The following is an 18894-nucleotide window of genomic DNA, read 5'->3' as shown; positions in this document are numbered from 1 at the left end:
ACATCTGGGGGAAGCTGGAGATCTTGAACTGTAAATTGCAGAGTGCTGCTGGCATTCAATTCTGTCACTAGTTGGGAGGATGATGGAAGTTAAGTGGCTCAGGTTGGACGTTCTGGGGCATCCTCTGGCCATCCTTCTAACCCACCCCGTCTGATTAGTGAGAGAAGCCAGTCACTCCAGTCCCCCTCTCTCTGCTACAGCCCCCTGTCTTATTAGCTTGTTGGAGTTATTCTCACTCAAATAAACATAGAGCTTTCCACAAATAGCCCTCAAGTCCATCCTTCACCCAGAGGGATCTGTCTAAAGCACAAATAGCCCTGTGACCCATTCTAGATGCCCACACGATGCCTCATCACCCATAGAATAAAACCAGGCTTATTCTCCTGAACACAAGGTGTCCCACCCATTCCCTGCCTGCTAGCATTGCTGTTTCCCATCCCCCTCCCCACAGCATTCTGTTCCATGAGCAGCTACTTTAACCGCAGCCCATGCACCAGTCCATCTCTTGCCTCTGAGTTTCTCAATCCCACTACCCAGCCTACCCTCCCTGTCTCCTTGATGATGACTGTGTTATAATAATGTCTATGAAAAATATTCCTACTCTACTGGGCATGCTGGGACTTGTCTGTAATCCTAGCACTCGGTGAGGTAAGAATGAGACTCAGGCACTCAAGCTTTGGCAACATGAGTTCAAGTTGAGATAAGCCTCAGATTCGTGAGACTTGTTTCAAAGCACACATACATACACACACGTACACACACACACACACACACACACACACACATACACACACACACATACATACACACACACACACATACACACACATACACACACACACATGCATGCACACAAACACACACATATGGGTATTCTTAATTTTTCTTTTTACAAACATAGTAATTGTCCTGCTCTTGTTATGACTCAGAATACAGACAGCTTGTTGGTGTGATGTTTCCTGGCCACACAGTGCCTCGTTTCCCCCCCACCTTTTTTTACTGTTATGAGATCAGTAATATTCTAGAGGCTTCTGAGCACCAGCAGTGAAGTCAGCATTCAAAATCTGCAAATGACATGACCTGAAATACATCTCAGTTGATGTAAGCCCCTGGCCTTTTAGAGTCGGTTGTCGTTGCCCACAACAGCGTATCTTATTCTGACTGATGCTGGCCATCCTTACACCGGGCATTCTCTCTCCCGAGGTTCTGTGGTAGCTGCACGGCCGCACAAGGCTGGACAGCACAAACAACCTCCTATTGGAGGAAGTCCCTAGTTCAAAACTTTTGGCAGGAGGCAGCCTTTACCTCCCACTAAGGAAGCTAAAAATAGCAGACACTTGTTCCCCGGATCCTCACAGTGAGGGAACAGGCATGAGACCTAAGGTCATCCTTACAAGTGTCCCACTCAGGGCTTTGAGCCTTGATACAAAGTGGGGACAATGTCGCAAAATGTTGGTTTTACAGTTGCCGTATGTACTCTCCGTCCAGTGAAGTAACAGCAAAAGCTGAGCCAGTGCGTATTGTGTAGTGACAAGATTAGCAGGATATTCCAAACAGTCGAATGACCTGCTTGGGTTGTCGGTCTCTCAGTCTTCCCGGCTCCTGCTCACTTTCTGAGCCTCCCCCGTAATTCTCTCAGTAACTGTGCTGTAGCCAAGGTCCTTCCAGTCATCGATTCCCCTCATAGATTCTCTAGCGTTTCAGGAGCCTGTTACAGAGTATCCTGTTCCCAGGAACCCCCAGGACCCAACGTGATGTAGGGTCCACTTGGAATCATGTTTCCATCGTATTTACTTTATGTCTCTGTATGTTTCGCCTGCGTGTGTGCCTGTGCGCCCTGTGGAGGACAGAAGAGAGTGTCAGATCCTCTGAGCCTAGAGGTGCAGGTGACATGCCATGTGGGTGCTGGACTCATAAGAGAACAACCAGTTCTCATAACTGCTGAGCCGTCTCCTCAGCCCCTCCAACCACATCTCAAGAGTCCAATTTTGCAGCATCTTCAAAACACCGTATTTATTTACCAAGACGTAACGTAGTCCAACCTGGCCTCAGACTCATGGCAATCCTCCTGCCTCAGCCTCCTAAGCCAAAAAAATATTAAAGATTTTTATTGTTATTTATCTGTCCATGGGACTGAATGGTGTGTGTGTGTGCGTGTGTGTATGCGTGCGTGTGTGTGTGTGTGTGTGTGTGTGTGTGTGTGTGTACGTGTGTGCACGCCCTTGGAGTCCAGATTCCTTGGTACTAGAGTTACAGGTAGTTGTGAGCTGTCATAGGTGCTTAAAACTGTACTGGGGCCCCCTAGAAGCAGAGCAAGCATGCTTAACCACTGAGCCATCTCTCCAGAGGCCCCAAAGTATTTTTGAAAAGCCCTAGCCCTTAATTCCTCTGGTGAGCACTAAAGGGAATTGCATTCCTACGCTGTGCTCAGTCACACCATTCCTTTCTCTCCCCTCTTCCACTGCAACCAGGTGCCTCAACGCTGCCCTGCCCCACTCTCAGTCTAGAGCCTGTAGCTCTTTCCCTTTTCCACCCAGGCCACCACTGCCCTGGCTCGATGTTATCAACGCTATCTTACAGTGACTGGCTGGGTCCTTCCTTCTTCAGTTCACCTCCCAGATCGTGTTACTCCTCATTTTCCCAACGCTGCATCATGCATTCTGCAAGTCTGGGAATCAAATTGACCACAGATCTCTGTAAAGGTGTACCTCCCGGCCATACACCAACTCTCCTCACTTCTGTGAGTGGCACCAGGTCACCGTTGCTTTTACTAAATTGGACACGTTCTAGCATCCAAGAGCGGAAAGGTACTCTTGAAAGCCTGCATTTCCAGGTTGTAAGAGACCAGGCTGAAGAAATGACTCAGCGGTTAGGAGCACTCGCTCTTCTTGCAGAGGCCCTGGGAAGGTTCCCAGCACACACATCAGGTAGCACACAGCCACCCGTTACTCCAGCTCCAGGGGATACAATGCCCTCCTCTGACTTCTGTGGACGTTTTACACACACACACACACACACACACACACACACACACACTACATATACAAACACACACACACTGCATACACAGATAAACACACGCACACTGCATATACAGACAAACAGACACAGACACACACACACGGTGCACATATAGACAAGAACACACACTCACAGGTGCATATAAAGACAACTGCACACACATGCACATACAGATAGGCAAACACACACACTTACACACAGGTGAACATACAGACAAGCACACACACACACACACACACACACACACACACAGAAACATTGGGACCCCATTTCTTCATGGTAAGAATCAACCAGAGTCACCCATTTTAGAGACCACCACCCCACATTTCCTTGACCCCAGCTAGTGGTTCAAACACACACTGTTTCATCCTTGCTCCAGAAAGCACAGCAAAAAGGACTAAAAATACCCATAGGTTAAATATCCTCTTTATGGTCGGGGTGTGAGGAATGTCGCCAGGACATGAGTGTGCGGTACAAATCCTACAGAGACAGAAAGGCAGAGGAAAGCAGAAGCACCCAGGAGAAAGGAGGGCAGGGTAGGGTTCAGGGAGAGTGGGCAGCACACAAAAGGGCTAATGGTCTACCAGACAAGGGAGTGCCATGTTCACAGTACCCTCTAGGCCAGCATTTCAGAGGTGCTGGTATTAGGCCCCTTGCTGATCCACGTCTGCCAGTCTGCAGTCATTTCTGCATCCGCAGGTTATCATTCACAGCTCAACTACTCTGAGCTTCAGAGGAGGTAAATAGTGTCTGTGGCTTGAAAGCAAGCTGCCTTCGGTTCCATTTTAAATGCACAGGAGAAAGGGCTTCTGAAAGGAGTCACAAGGTAAAACATTTCACAAAGAATATTTACCTCCTGTCTTTGTAGGGGTTTCTATTGCTGTGATAAAAAAACAAAAACACAACACAACAACACCGCACAACAAAACAGAAAAACCACTGTGACCAAACGCAATTTGGGAAGAAAGGGTTTACTTCACTTAGACTTCCAGACCACAGTCCATCACTGAAGGAAGTCAGGGCAGGATCTCAAGGCCTGAGCTAGGATCTGACACAGAGGCCACGGAGGGGAACTACTTACTGGCCTGCTCCGTGGCCTGCTCAGCCTGCTTTCTTACCCAGGACCACCAGCCCACGAACTATCTCTGACCACAGTGAACTAGGCTCTCCCAGTCACCAACTGAGAAAATGTTCCACAGGCTTACCCATAGCTCTGACCAGTGTGGGGGATTTTCTCGATTAAAGAGTTCTTCTCTGGGGCTGGCTCAGTGGTTAAGAGCACTGACTGCTCTTCCAGAGGTCCTGAGTTCAATTCCCAGCAACCACATGGTGGCTCACAACCATCTGTAATGGGATCCAATGCCCTCTTCCGGTGTGTCTGAAGACAGCTACAGTGTACTCACATACATAAAATAAATAAATCTTAAGAAATATTGCTTTTTTAAAAAAGAGTTCCTCTCTTCCAAAATGACTCTGGTTGTGTTGACACGAAGACGAACCAGCACACCTTCAAATGACTCTTTCTCTCTCTGTCCGTGTCTCTGTCTGTCTGTGTTTCCCCCTCCCCTCTCCCCTCTTCCCCCCTCTCTCACTGCCCCCCCATGTCTGTGTGTCTGTGTGTCCGTAAAGGTCAGAAGAGGATGTTGGACTCATTAGAATTGGAGGTACAACATGTGCGCTAGGGCCTGAACTTGTGTCCCCTGGAAGAGCAGCAAGTGTCCTCAACACTGAGCAGCCTCTCCAGCCCCTAGCTCACATTTTTATTAATCCTAATTTTCATATGCGCTTAGATCTATATGTATACACATACACCTACATTATCTAACCACTGGAGTAAAGCTTCATATGCCAGACTGTTTTCTTACCAGCTCGCTCTAGCAGATTACAAGTGTCCGGTGAGAATACTTCATGTTCGTATGTGTGGCTTTGTAGTGTACGTGTGCGTCTCTATGAAACAGTTTGAAGTCTTCGTATTCTTTCGCTGCGAATGAAACTAAAACAGCACATTTTAAGCTGGCAAGGAGGTAACTCACAGTGATATTAATGCTAAAAAATAATATTAGCTACCTTTTCAGGACTGTGACCAAACAGGTAAGGAAGACCAGCCAAGGGACAGGAGGATTTACTGGTCCATGGTTGGAAGACACCATCTGCCATGGCAGGTATGGTGTGTGTGTGTGTGTGTGTGTGTGTGTGTGTGTGTGTGTGTGTGTGTGTGGTGTCAAGGCTGCAGCAGCAGACACAAGAGGCTGCTCGTTTACATCTCTTTGGGGACAGGTTACAAACACTATGGTCCACCCCTCAAGAAGCACTTCCTACAGCTCCGTTCCACCTCCCAAAGGTTCCTCAATCTTCCAAAAACAGTGATACTAGGTGGGGACCAGATTTCAAACATAAGAGCTTGCAGGACATTTTACATCTAAACCACAGCTGTGTCAAATGAAACCCTAGATTGTGAAGGAATGCTGGCCAAACATGATTCCCACCTCAGGGAAATTGAGATGTCAACGTTTATAGAAATATGTCACATGATTTTTGCTTTTCAAAGAGGATCTGGGAATTTGAAGCAAAGGACAGCTGAAGGTAGAGGAGGGTGACAGTTCATCTTCACTCACATCCTTATGAGAGGATTCATAAATAGTAGGTTTGGCTTACTTTACATGTGTTTTAACTCCCGTTTTTTTAAAAAAACGATAATTGTCTTGGCATTTTCTTCTCTCTAATCTTTGAGTATTTCATATATAATAATCATGAACATCAGCCTTTCTGCAGACTGATTTCTCAAATATAAAGGATGTATTCATTTTGGAGAGTAATTGGGACTGTTTAGTTAACCAAGGATGCACAGGACATGGGACCCTGGCAGCATTCCGCCAGGGAATTGATCCTGGAGAAACTCCTGCACATGTGCACAAGGGTGAGCTCAGAGCATTATTGGTTTATGCCTTCTATTAATAATAGAATGGAAACATTCTATTCAATTGACTACACAGAACTTAAAAGGATCTAACCCCCCTACCCCAACACACACACACACACACACACACATACACTCACACACTCATACACACACATACACACATACACACACATATATACATACATACACACACATACATACACACTCACACTCACATTCACACACTCACATACATACATACATACATATACACACACACTCACACACTCACACACTCACACACTCACACACATACATACAAACACACACACACACACACACACACACACACACACACACACACACACAGCCTCATTTCCTCAGCATCATTCCTCACTTTCTCCAATCTCAGGCCCTTTCTCTTCTAGACAAATCTTACCAGATGCTGCCCTACATTTTCAGGTGTGTGTGTGTGTGTGTGTGTGTGTGTGTGTGTGTGTGTGGCTGGCTGGCTGGCTGGCTGGCTGTGATGCCATGGCGTACATACAGAAGTTAGTGGATGACTTTTGGCAGTTGCTTTTGTCCTTCTATCATTGGTTCTAGGGACTGAATGTAGCAGCTCTTGGGCTTGGTGGCAAGTGCCCTAACCCACTGAGTCCTACCAAGCTCTAAATTATAGTTTACAAATGCCTTCCTCAGGGCCAGCCAGGGACTGCCCCACTTGAGGATCCATCATGTCTGCAGACACCAAACCCAGCACTGTCGCTCTGGTCAAGAGGCGCTTGCTGACAGGAACCTAGTGTGACAGAGGTTCCTGAGGAAGTCTGGCCAGCAACTGACCAATGCAGATGTGGATGCTTGGAGCCAACCATCAGACTGCACTCAGGGAACCTGGTTGGACAGTTGGCAGAAGGGCTGGGGCAGAGGGGGATTGCAACCCCATTGAAAGAGCAATGTAGGCTGGCCTGACACCCAGTTCTCCCAGAGTCTGGATCACCAAGCAAGGAGTGTACGTGGAGGGATCCATGTCTCCAGAAACTCACACAGCAGAGGATGGCCTTGCCTGACAGGAGGGGTAACTGGGAAGTGGGATATCATTTGAGATGTAAACAAATGGAATGATTAATAAAATAAAATTACCTTTCTTAAGGCCATTTCCCTTTCCTATACTACCATAGGAAGCTTTACTCTGTGTGTGTGTGTGTGTGTGTGTGTATTTTGGGGCTAGAAACTGAACTCAGGGCAGCTCACATGCTAGGCAAACCTCTGTCACTGAGCTATAGACGCCACAGCGAATTTTCCTTGTTATTTTCAAATCTTGTTTTCTGTGATGGTTTTTATTCGTTCGAATACAACCCTTCCCCATATTTATTCGTTTGAATACAACCCTTCCCCATATTCGTAACTGTGGGCAGGTTGTGGTTTGGCACGCCTTTAATCCCAGCACTGTGGAGGCTGAGGCAGGAGGATCTCCTTGGGTTCCAGACTAATTTGGTCTACAAAGGGAGTTGCAGTCCAGTCACAGCCAAAAAGTGAACCTTTGTCTCAAAGTCAAAGAACAAACAAACAAACAGATACAACCATTACCTACTTGTCCACTCCACTTTAGCTGCTTTCTTATGAAAACTGAAATGCTGTGGCCCATGTGCTACTCAGCCATTGGACGCAGCGGCCAGAGCAACACCTGGAGTGCCGCTCCACTAACTGTGTGCTAGCATCTGTGGTAGCTTCTAGAATGGCTGTTGCAGAAGGCCTGTGCTCTAAAAATGAATCCATGGAATGTTTGTCAAATTGAATCTTACCAAATCTTCACTTGTTTGTGGCTACTTATGTCTGTCTGTCTGTCTGTCTGCCTGCCTACCTACCTACCTCTGTCTATTGAGACGAGGTCCCACTATGCAGTCTTGGTTAGCCTAAAGCTCACTATGAAGACCGGGCTGTCCTTGAACTCAGAGAAATCATAAGAGATCCGCAGGCCTCTGCCTCCCCAGGGCTGAAGTTAAAGGCATGTGTCAGCACTCCTGGCTACTTTTCTTGAGAAGAAACATAGATGATTCTCTCAAGAAGATAATTCTGAAAACAGCATGCATGTGTTTTCACTCGGAGGGCTGGAGAACAATCTTAATTCTTGGCAAGGATGACTTTGAAATAATTGCTAAAAATAGTTCTTGGTTTTTTATTTCTTCGTTTGATTTTCAAAGAATATGTGGAGCAAAGTGCCAAGGGCTGGACCTCGTTTTTCCTGAATAGAGGACTCTGGGATATTTTGATTCCGATGATAAAAGCAAAACACTTTGGAACACTAAGGAGAGAGCACTCTGTACCTGACAGCAGATGCTGTTTGGTATATATGTACGTGAATTTGAATTCCCAGTGAGCCGGGTTTTGCCGAAACTGACTTCACAGTCTTATAAGACAAAACAGAGGTCAAGGTCATCAGGATAAATTCTAAGGTTTCTGATTCATTGTTGCAGCGGGAGACTTTGTAAACAAGTCCATTACTCCTTCATTCTTCACGTAGCCTTGCAATGTGTGGTGGTGAAACCTTGACAGATGGACCTGGATCCGTTAATTCCCTTTACAGAGAATTTAGGAGAGCAGTTAAGCTCCCAAGCGCCCGCTGCTTTAGGAAGAGGATTCCCTATCCATCACAGATCCAGGACGGAAGAGCTCAGCGAAAACTGCGTATTTAGATGCCTCATCCCCGATCAATGAAGACTGATGCTGTTTTTCTTTGTCTTTCTGTCCTTGAAATTTAAGAAAGATAACTCTGGTGGTGGTTTTTGTTTTGTTTGTTTTCTTCCTTATCTGTTTCTAACCTCAGAAAAACACACGAGCTATTTTAGCCAGGCTTGGCAAGAGAGCTCATCTATAATTGAGAATCTAAATAGAACAAGTTTGAACTACTTTTCAAGGAAGAAACAGGTTCTTTCCACACACACCCATTTGGACTGCGCATAAGACACTCACGATCAAAATACGATGACATCACAATCTCCTGCTCCTTACTATGCTTGTTCAGAACATGAATGCCATTAACCTGTTATCGTTGCTATAGAGTTTTATATATAAATGTAGCAGGCTGGTAAGAGTTAGGCCAGAGCAATTTAAGCCTAGAAATGAATGCGGAAACTGAGGCAGGGCATTTAGCACAGAGATCAGACAAGGTATTTCTCCATCTGCGATGGGTGACTTCGATGATCAACTTTATGGGATTTAGAATTACCATGGAGACAAGGCTCTGGGCACATTTGTGAAGATGTGTGTAGACTGGGTTGACTGAGGTGGGGTGGCCCACCCTAACTACAGGTGGCGCCATTCCTCTGGCTGAGATCCAGGACTGAATATAAAGTGAGCATCTAAGCACCAAGATTCACTACTCGCTCCTTCTTGACTGTTGCTGACTGGGGCCAGCCCCCTCAACCTCCTGCACTGTGACTGCCCCACCATGATGGACATTTCCCCCAAACCATTAGCCAAAACCTTCCTTCCCCAAGTAATTCATTCCAGCAATATGTAAAGTAACTGTTACACTATCAAAATTAAGAGTTGGGCTAGAGAGATGGCTCAGAGGTTAAGAGCACTGACTGCTCTTCAGGAGGTCCTGAATTCAAATCCCACAACTGCATGGTGGCTCGCAACCATCTGTAATGGGATCTGATGCCCTCTTCTGGTGTGTCTGAAGACAGCTACAGTGTACTCACATACATAAAATAAATAAATCTTTAAAAAAGAGAGAGAGAGAATAAAACAGTCAAGTCTATATTATACCTATTTTTAAATTTATTTTTTCTGGGACCTCATTTTAATATATTTTATAAGAACTATCATTCATCTGTAGACGGGCAATAAAATTAAGAAAGCCGGGCCTTACCACAGATAGCTTTAGAGTCCTGGTTTTACAATAAGGCCATAGTTAATCTTGATTTTAGACTGAAGACAGAGAAGTGATAATAAAGCCATAATTTTTATAAATTATATAATAATATAAAGCCGGAGTCCTGCACCATTCCTGTACCCTCAAGTGGTCACTGAACATGACGGTGCAGAGGGTCATAGGTTACCTGTATATGCTGGAGTTGTTGACTGTCATGAATCATTGAGAAAGATGTGAGGTACCTGATGAAGCAGATTTCTCAGTACTCATTACCTACCTATACCTCCTCTGGGAATGTTGCAGTTTCTAATTACCTTTGAGGCTGGCTTCAGTTTATGCAACCACAGTGGACTAATAGTACTCAGTCCACTCACACTTGAGGCTAATATTATGTCACCCAGGAATCTGGAATTAGAACCCCGGATGGCTAAGCGATTAGGTCACAGTAGGCACATGAGCTGAAAATGTCAACACTTGCTGTAACACCAAACCAAAAGCCACAGGCAAGCTGATGTTAGCAAGGGAACACGCCGTCACCGAGTGAGTGGAGGGCTGGAGACCGAAGAAGGGAGAAGAGGGCAATCCTGTCAAAATGTGAACCAGGGTCTGTTAAAGCAACCTTAGAATCCTGCTTTGTCATCTGCAAGCATTATCGACTGCCTAAGGGGGTCCGTGGAAATTTTTCTTTTTTTTGACTTTGGCTTTGACTATTTTTGAGACAGGGTTTCTCTGCGTAGCCCTGGATGTCCTAAAACTCATTTCTGTACACCAGGTTGGCCTTGAACTCAAAGATCCGCCTGCCTCTGCCCTCTTCGTGCTGGCAGGAAAGACACACGCCACCAACAGCCCGCGAATCTTCCCTTTCGTCTGCCTAACTTCATTCCCTCCTACTCCAGATTGGCCACGTGGACACGTTATTGGCAGAAGACTTTGGGGTCTGCCTGTAATGCTGGTGGGTTCTTCCTCGGTGTCCCACAAAACTGGATTTCTCATCTCCAACACTGCGTTCCAGAGAAAGCTGGGAGTGTGGTTCAGCGGTAGAACACCGAGGGAGAGGCCCTGGATTGGATCTCTGGTACTGACTGCCTCTCTGCTCAGAGAGACCTTTACCACACTATTACCTCCCCAGACTTATTCATAGCATCATCTCTGCGCCCTTTATGTCCCATTTCCCCCATTTGGTCCCACGTTTATGGACTTTGGGTATATTCTTCCACTGCCTTGTTTTACTAACGTAAATGTCTGTATGTTTTTTGTTCCCCCTCATTTTTTTTTTCAGACAGGTCTCTCCCCATATCCCTGGCTAGCCTGGTACTTACTAGACCAGGCTACCCTTGAACTTACTTTCTGCCTGCCTCTGCCTCCTGAATGCTGGGGTTAAGGGGGTACTCTACCATACCCAGTTCCCTTCTGCTTCTGATCTGAAGGGCAAGCACTCTGCAGGCACGGCTTTGACCAGTCATCCAGGAGATGCTCACAAGTCTCTCTTTCCATAGTCCTCCCTTGTGTGGGAGAGCATGGCTTCTTCACTAGTAGCTCACAGCAATGGCCTTTGTATGGCTCTTTGTCTTTTGACACTGCAAAAATGCTGGAAAAGCTATTAGCTTGAGTTTAGACTCTTTACTTTTGATGATCTATTTTTTGAATGATGTCTTTGACTTTAAGCTTTATGAACAACTCATTTTCTCATCCTCCTTTCTTTATTTGAGATGAGGTTTCACTATGCAGTCTTTTTGTTTTATCCTTGTTTGTGGAGACATGGTCTTACTGTGTGACTCCTCCTCGCCTTGGACTTGCTGTGTAGACCAGGCTGGCTTTGAACTCACAGAAATCTGTCTGCCTCTGCCTCCCAAATGCTAGGATTAAAGGAGTATATTACCATTCTTTTGTATATTGAGATGATTGGAGAGAGTTTCTGTTCATTATAACTAAATGATGGTTATGGTCATTAACTCTCCTTGTGGACCAATTTTAAATCATACTTTGAAGAAAACTCTTATTTCAGGCAGAAGAAACTGGTTTCTTCCCCAAGAAGCCTTGTATTTTTTTTCTTTTTCGTATTGCTTATGCCACTCTTTACATGGTGGTTTGTATATAAAACACTCTGCATGTATCTTCCTAAACGGACAGTGGGCCAATGCAGATGAAGAAACATATTCCTAATCCTTTTATCATCTCTGACCCAGAAGAGTGTAGATACCTTGAACTAGTAACTAATGATGAAATGAATACATGTAACAGGTTTATCTAGAATATGCAGTGTCTCTAAAAAGTGTCCATGTCATGCCTCCTGTAACACACCTACACAGAGATGTCATAAAGAGCTGGATGTAAAAATAGTAAAATTATAAGGAAAACTATAGGAAGTTACAAGGAAAAAAATAAGTGAGGTTTACTATTTGTTTCTTCAGTTAATGATTGGGGTTTCTGAACCTTGAGCCTTGAAACTACCTTACACTTCCAAAACAAGCCTCGTTTTGGATCCTTGTAGAAAGCACTACCAAGGTTTTCTCAGAGCACCAGTCCTGAATGTGGGCCTTCAGGGATGTCTCACGTGCTTGCTCAAATATAATATTCAGAGTGAAGCCCATTGCTGTAGCCATGTGGAAGAGCTGGCAATCACATTGTTCTGCTCAGAATTTCCACTGCTGCATGGGCTAGTGGCCTCTGTTAGCCTTTTAACTGGGAGGAGGAGGAGATGTTTGTTATGTGGTCAAGCTTTGCCTAGACTCTGGCAGGTCACGCCACTTGTGAACGGATCTTGTGCAACTATGAGGTTGTGTTGTTCTGGGTGGTGCGTCAGAGCTGAAGAGATAGAAAGACAGCTTTGTTCTGCCTGTTGGGGAGGATGGTGGAGTCAATGCCTCTCCACATAGCAATTCCATCTTTTGAAAGCAAGACACACTTCCAGTCATCCTGTAGTATAAGGTCTCTTCCCCACAGTTGCCACCACAATAAACCCTGCTGCCAGTGCATAGCAACATGTTGCTGGTTGGCTCAAGAGCTGTCTATATACCAAGATCTTAGTATAAAACTCACACTCAGGGGATTCTTGTGGCAGAACTGCTGAGAGCTGTGTCTGACTCAAGGTCGACCAGATGCCTGATTGATCGTGACTGGAAAAACAAAGAGTGGGAAAAGCTCTGAGATTTAGAAGTATCCTGTGAGATAAAAGGAGCTAAGTACTTCACTGATACAGGTAGGCCACTTGACCAACACACAGATCTGTTTGGACTGTGGGCTACTACTTTAGGTAGCTAACCTGAAGTAAAGCAAACGCTAGAAAGGACCCGCCTGTGTTACAGCCTACAATTTATGTCTCCCCTGCCCAATCCTGTCACTTCTCCACAGAAGTGTGTAGGTATGAAGGCTACCTGTTTCCTGGGAGCTAGGAGAAGAAGAAAATCTGTTTGGACTCAATTTTGCAGATTGTTAGGCCCTAGTCCAGCAGATCGGGTTACTAGTTTTTCCCAGTGCTAGAAACCACCTTGCCAGGGATCAGTATCCCTGACCCCTTAAATGAAACTGTCTTTTCCACAATTCTTTCTACAGCAGACAGCCAACTGTAAGCCTTTGGTTCTGGCACTCGACAAGGATGAACTGTTACCTAGCATTGAGCCGTATGTAGCATTCCTTAGCACATTCTTCCCTGGTGCTAACGCTTTGGCTTCTGATATCTGCTTATAGTCAGTCTCAGTTCAAATCTATCCAAGATTCCATTTTCTGGTCTGTAGACCTAGGAGCCTTTCATCTCCATCTGCCTCTGTTGTTGACTGACATGTTGCTGTTGCCCTGGGTAATTTCTGTCTTATCAACTCTTACAGGCTGGGCTCATTCATTAGCCTTTCCAGAGAGGAACTGTTGTTCAAGCTTCATTTCAGCAAACCAACAGCAAGTGGGTTGTCCAGCCTTCCCCTGCTTTCAAGTGCCTGAAGTGCAGCCCCAGTCAATGGCTTCGAAGAAGTCTTATGAGTAAGAGACAGAGGGGTTGCCTTCCTCCCTTAAGGCCCTGATTGTTTTGTTACAGTGTATTTAATCTGAGATGCTGATAACTGAAACTTGGCAAGCTTGCTCTTGTAGCAAACAGCATGAGTTTTGGGGATATTATAGTCATTGACTCTACGTTCTCAATATTGTCCCCCCAAACCCACATCAGATGGTGATGGTAGCTATGAGTAGTCTTTAAGTAAAAGAGTGGCAAACCCTGGCTGCCAGGAATTTGGGAATCAGATCACTGATTTCATATCCAGCTTTGTTGCTAACTGCTAGGGTTTCCTAGGAGAGTTCTGTGTCTTCATTTTGACAACAGATCGATCGAATTCCTAAACCAAAGTTCAGTTTTAAATCTCAGATCAGATTTCTCAGAGTCATCTTACCCTTGGGGATTACCTAACTCCTGACAAGTTTCTCCCATCTTCATGGTTCTCTAGAACATAGACTATATGGTTCACAGGGCACTATCCTGCTGAAATACTACTTCCTGATCAGAGAAGGAACCATGAATATTATTTAACAGCTCTATCTCTCCACTTGCTGATGAAAAAGGGGTGGATAGGTAATGAGGTATGGCTTCATTCCCAGTGAAGACAGCAGCTTCCAACTGGTCAAGAACACTCCCATCTCTGCTTTGATCATAAGCTTCCTACTCCTCTGTCAATATAATGCACATGCTCACCCTCCAAGTGTAATAGGGGATCAACTGTTGGCCAGAGGTGTTCCCTAGGTGTGTGATACATGCCATTATGACCACTTTTGAGGTACCCCATTGTGAAACCTGATTGATGCTCACTGGGAAAAATCTAGATTCATATTTTTGGTCCCTTCATCTGGGGCCCAAGATTTCAACTCTGAGTCTGTTATATAGCTAACTTTGAAAGTTTCTGGAATTCTGGGCAGACATGACAGTTCAGACATTTATTTTTTTATTTTTTATTTTTTTTTTGTCTTTTTTTTTCCCGGAGCTGGGGATCGACAGTTCAGACATTTAATTCTAGCACTCAAGAGGCATGTTTATTCGAGCTCAAAGCCAGTCTGATCTACTGAGTGAGTTCCAGGCCAGCCAGGTCTGGATGGTGAGACTAAAAACATTACTGGGGGCTGGGCCTGGTGGTACATACCTTTAACCCCAGTACTCTGGAAGTAAAGACAGGTGGATTTCTGTGAGTTCAAAGTGAGTTTGGTGTACAAAAAGAGTTTGAGGCCAGTTAGGGCCATACAGTAAGGCCCTGTCTCAAAACATCAAAATAAGCGGAGAGAGAGAGAGAGAGAGAGAGAGAGAGAGAGAGAGAGAGAGAGAGAGAGAGAGAATGAGAAATTAGTTCCTCGGATTCTTTTTATAAAACATATTTTCCCAAAGAGGCCACTGATAGACCAAAGGGAGGCAGGCACATCTGGAGGAAGGGCACTGGTTAGGGGTTAGGGACAGATGCAAGGGGACAGGAGGAAATGACTGACCAAGTGTGTGCACTGGAGATAAAGTGGAAGCCCCAGAGAGTGGGACAGTGAAGGCTATGCCAAAGAATTTGGCAGTTTTTTGTTTTTGCTTTTTTTGTTTTTTGTTTGTTTTGAGACAGGATCTTACTATGTGCTCCTGGCTGGCCTTGAACTCAGAGATCCACCTGCCTCTGCCTGCCTGAAGAGGTTTGAAAAGAAGCACAGTTATGTCTGTAAGTGCACAGCAGTTTCTGGACGACGTTTGAGTATGTGCCCCCTACTACAGACCTTGATTTAGGACTTGGAAATGCCTTTAAGCCATTGAGTCAGGGTTTTCACTCTACATACTTGTAGTGGTTTGTAATGATTTCCACTTTGTCAGGGCTTTCAGGAAGCACACATGCAAGTAGGAGCAAGTCCCAGAAAGGTCCACACCTGCTTAGAAAACAGCAGCTCCTTCATTCCCAAACAAAGTCAACTTGTCATGGGAGGTGACACCTGAAAATCAAGTCAGGAGTGCAGTGTTCCATATGTCATCAGACACCTACTAGCCCTACTCCTACCTACTAAGAATCACTCAAAAATGGACTTTTTCTCAGTATGCTGTTAAGTTGTAGAGAGCAGGCATGTGAAGCCCTGGCTTCTATCCCCAGCACCACATAAAACTGGGCATAGTATTGATTGCCTATAATCTTGGCACGCAGGAGATAGAACATTAGGAATTCAAGGCCATTCACAGCTACTTAGGATATTTGAAGCTAGTCTAGGAGATATGAGACCTTGTCTGCTTTTAAAAAGTGACCCTGGACTTGCACCAGCACTTCTGAGTTGCCAGCGGAGTGTTCCAACCTGAAAGAAAGGAAGGTGGTTGCAATGTTTTAGATGGAAAGAACACAGTCTCATCTCCGCACTTCTCAGGGAGAACCGAAGGCTACCTTCTGGAATCCTACAGGGCTGCTGACTCTCAGGAGGTAGAGTCTGACCCAGTTTTAAAGATGATCTATGTGGCATGGCGTGCTGCTCTCTGAGAAGAGGAAAATGTAGATTAGAAAACCAACTGTTCAAAATGAGTAGGAATTTCTGGTCTAATGTTTCAAGATTTAACCAACATATCCATCTGAAATTCTATTTCAGGAGACTTCATCTGACCTACATGTATCCATTTGACAAATAGTTACTGGGTACTTTGTATCAGCACTGCTTTATAGACTGAGGGTGCAGTAGGGGGAATTTCTGCAGTTCACATTCTACTGGGGAAAGATAGGCATTAAACAAAAATGTATATGAGCAAAAAAAGGGTGGAAAAAACCAAGAAGATCAACTATGACAGGGATTCTATTTTGTAATAGTAATATTTTGTATTTAGTAATAATAAAGATAGTGAACTTAGATGACATTTGAGCAGAAATCTAAATCATAGGAGTCAGTCTTGGGATCTTCTGGATGACCCAAAGAGAGATCCTAGCAGGATGTATCTGCAGCAGGTACAAAGCTCTCACAGTAGAAACCTGTTCGGCTGTTTTGAAGACCATGTAGAAGGTTGGTGTGGGTACAGCAGAAGCCGGGGATGGAAGAATGGTGGTCTGGGAGCTTATTTATAGAAGTTATCAAGTATCCAAAGCCGGGCGGGTCAAAGAAAAAAACTTTGGAGTTGAAAGCATTGAAAAGCCACTTCAGGGGAGGCTTCTGATAGCAACATGACTTGCAGGAAGGATCTTTGGGCTACTGTGTATCTATTAGACTATCTGTAGCAAAGGGGAAGTGTCCATCGAGAGAGCAGAGGAAAACCACAGGGGAGAAAAGGGCAATTAGAGCTAGAGTCCTAAGCGTCCAGGAACTGAGCATTATTTAAACCTATTCTGAATGCAAGCGACCTATTTAAGGAGTGGATTTGGTGGGTGACAGAACATGATCAGTAGGGATCATCACAGCCTTTATCCTTAACATTAAAAAAGAGCTATATTTACTCTAGTAGTGTAGTATAGGGCAGATTTGACTCTGTGCTCAGGCATCTGCATGGTGGTGGTGGTGGTGGTATATATATATTTGTAGGAATTGTAACTCTAGTTTTTTTGTTTTGAGACAGGGTCTGTCTATGTAATCTTAGTTGTCTTGGAACTTGCTATATAGACCAGGCTGGCCTGGAACTCAGAGAGATGCTTCTGTCTCTGTCTCCTGAGTGCTAGTATTAAGGTGTATGTACCACCGTGCCTAGCTAACTTCAGTGTTTGGTATACAACATTTATTATAGAGTCAGAAGGGTCAGGAGTTCACGGGCATCCCAGGCTCCTAGGAAGTTCAAGGCTAACTGGAACTACAAGAGAAGCTATCTCAAACAAATGATTCAACCATCAAGTTCTCAGAACAGTACCTGCCATATATTACAGGCTTAATATTTATTAAATTAAAACCAAACTGTAGTAAGGCAACTGGGTTTAGTAATTAAGTATACCTTTATGGATTTCTGTGTATAAGCATAGTCATAATTTATAATCATGATTCATCAGAAACCTTCACTTCTTGGTAATACTTATTAGAAATCACCTAATTTACACATTCTGACAAAAGGGAAAGCCAAGAGTAAAGAGAGAAATAAAGCTCAAGGCCCATTTTCATGGTAGGGGAAACCTGCTGGCAGGTCTCCTGATCCCGATAATTATTCCATATCACATTGCGCTTTCCTCTCAAGAACACCAATGCTAACTTCAGAATGTTAAGTGAGTTTTTCAAGGAATACCCTTAAAGAGTTCATTTGAAGCTTGGCTAACATGGAATCGGAATCCATGTCATAAGCAGATAATGTAAATGAATTACTGTGGTGTGTGATGAACCCTTGGTGATGAAACCTTCAACAATGAGATCAGATGTGTCAGGCACAATCGTAGCATTTAATGTGCACTACACAGATAATGCATTTCGTTTTACAAAATTTTAACAAGCAAAGGCATGCTTTTAATGTGTCTGCATAGCTAGGAAAACACTTACACTTGACAGCAAACTTTAGCATACTCAAAGAATTTATTTTTGGACTATCAAAACTCATCTTCTGTTTAATTCCAGCAAAACAGGCATGTGCATGTCAGCCTCATAAGCAAGGAAAATGGAACGAGTCCTTTTGTCAACTATACAGATCAAACCAAATTAAAATACAAATATCTGTAGCCAACTATTGAGGTGATTTCAGCGCCAAGACAGTAACTCCTTCCAAGGATTTTTACAAAGAGGCGTCAAATATGGTAGGTAGGATGGTCTAGGCAAGGAAAATACAGCACGGAAAGGCAGAAGGGTTTAAGTCTTTATGTGAGTCCACACCCAGGTGTAATAAGACTGGTTCGAGGGTGGAGGAGGCAATTGGGAGTCAACTGCAAACATCAGCCGGAAAAGTTGAGAGAGCAGGCTTGTTTGGCTGCTTACCATATAGGTAAGTAGCTCACAACGGACAACTGTGGAGGAGTGAGCCAATATGACAGAAACAAAGCATTAAGTTTTGTTTGCAGTCGCTTCCACCAGTACAAATAGATGCCACCGAGGGCAGAATTTTACGTCTACTACCCTTCAACACTCTCTAATCCCTGTCAACGGATTGCTTAAATACTTTTCATGAACAACTTAAAAAAAATAAAAGAGTCACAAGCCTTTGATCGCAGCTTTTGAAAGGAGGGAG

General features: G+C 44.5%; 1 protein-coding gene and 1 long non-coding RNA gene across 8 annotated transcripts in view; one reads left to right on the top strand and one right to left on the bottom strand.

Moving 5' to 3' along the window:
- Positions 1–1986: 1986 nt before the first annotated feature.
- LOC148001316 (uncharacterized) lies at positions 1987–10187 on the bottom strand. 2 transcript variants are annotated; one of them, XR_015637411.1, is made up of 4 exons: positions 9985–10173; positions 4887–5014; positions 3635–3830; positions 1987–2081 (listed from the first exon to the last, which is right to left on the bottom strand). It is a non-coding gene; the product is annotated as an uncharacterized LOC148001316 (long non-coding RNA). The 2 variants fall into 2 exon arrangements; XR_015637412.1 differs by lacking the exons at positions 1987–2081; positions 3635–3830; positions 4887–5014 and adding an exon at positions 8083–8667 and having other exon boundaries at positions 9985–10187.
- Positions 10188–10284: 97 nt separating this feature from the next.
- Slain2 (SLAIN motif family, member 2) overlaps positions 10285–18894 on the top strand; it is a 78485-nt gene continuing 69875 nt past the window's right edge. For 2 of the 6 annotated variants that reach the window (XM_087582990.1, XM_087582987.1), the window contains exons 1-3: positions 10285–10337; positions 10694–10872; positions 13622–13769. In XM_087582990.1, coding sequence (XP_087439116.1) covers positions 13747–13769 — 23 coding nt within the window. In that variant the 5' untranslated portion in view covers positions 10285–10337; positions 10694–10872; positions 13622–13746. Of the gene's footprint in view, positions 10466–10569; positions 10873–13621; positions 13770–18894 lie in introns of all 6 variants that reach the window. The other 4 variants (XM_087582992.1, XM_087582989.1, XM_087582991.1 and 1 more) reach the window with 2 other exon arrangements.

Source organism: Rattus norvegicus, chromosome 14 (assembly GCF_021556685.1).
Source record: "Rattus norvegicus strain SHRSP/BbbUtx chromosome 14, alternate assembly SHRSP_T2T, whole genome shotgun sequence".
NCBI classification, from domain to species: domain Eukaryota; kingdom Metazoa; phylum Chordata; class Mammalia; order Rodentia; family Muridae; genus Rattus; species Rattus norvegicus.
This window is presented reverse-complemented; position numbering and strand designations above follow the sequence as displayed.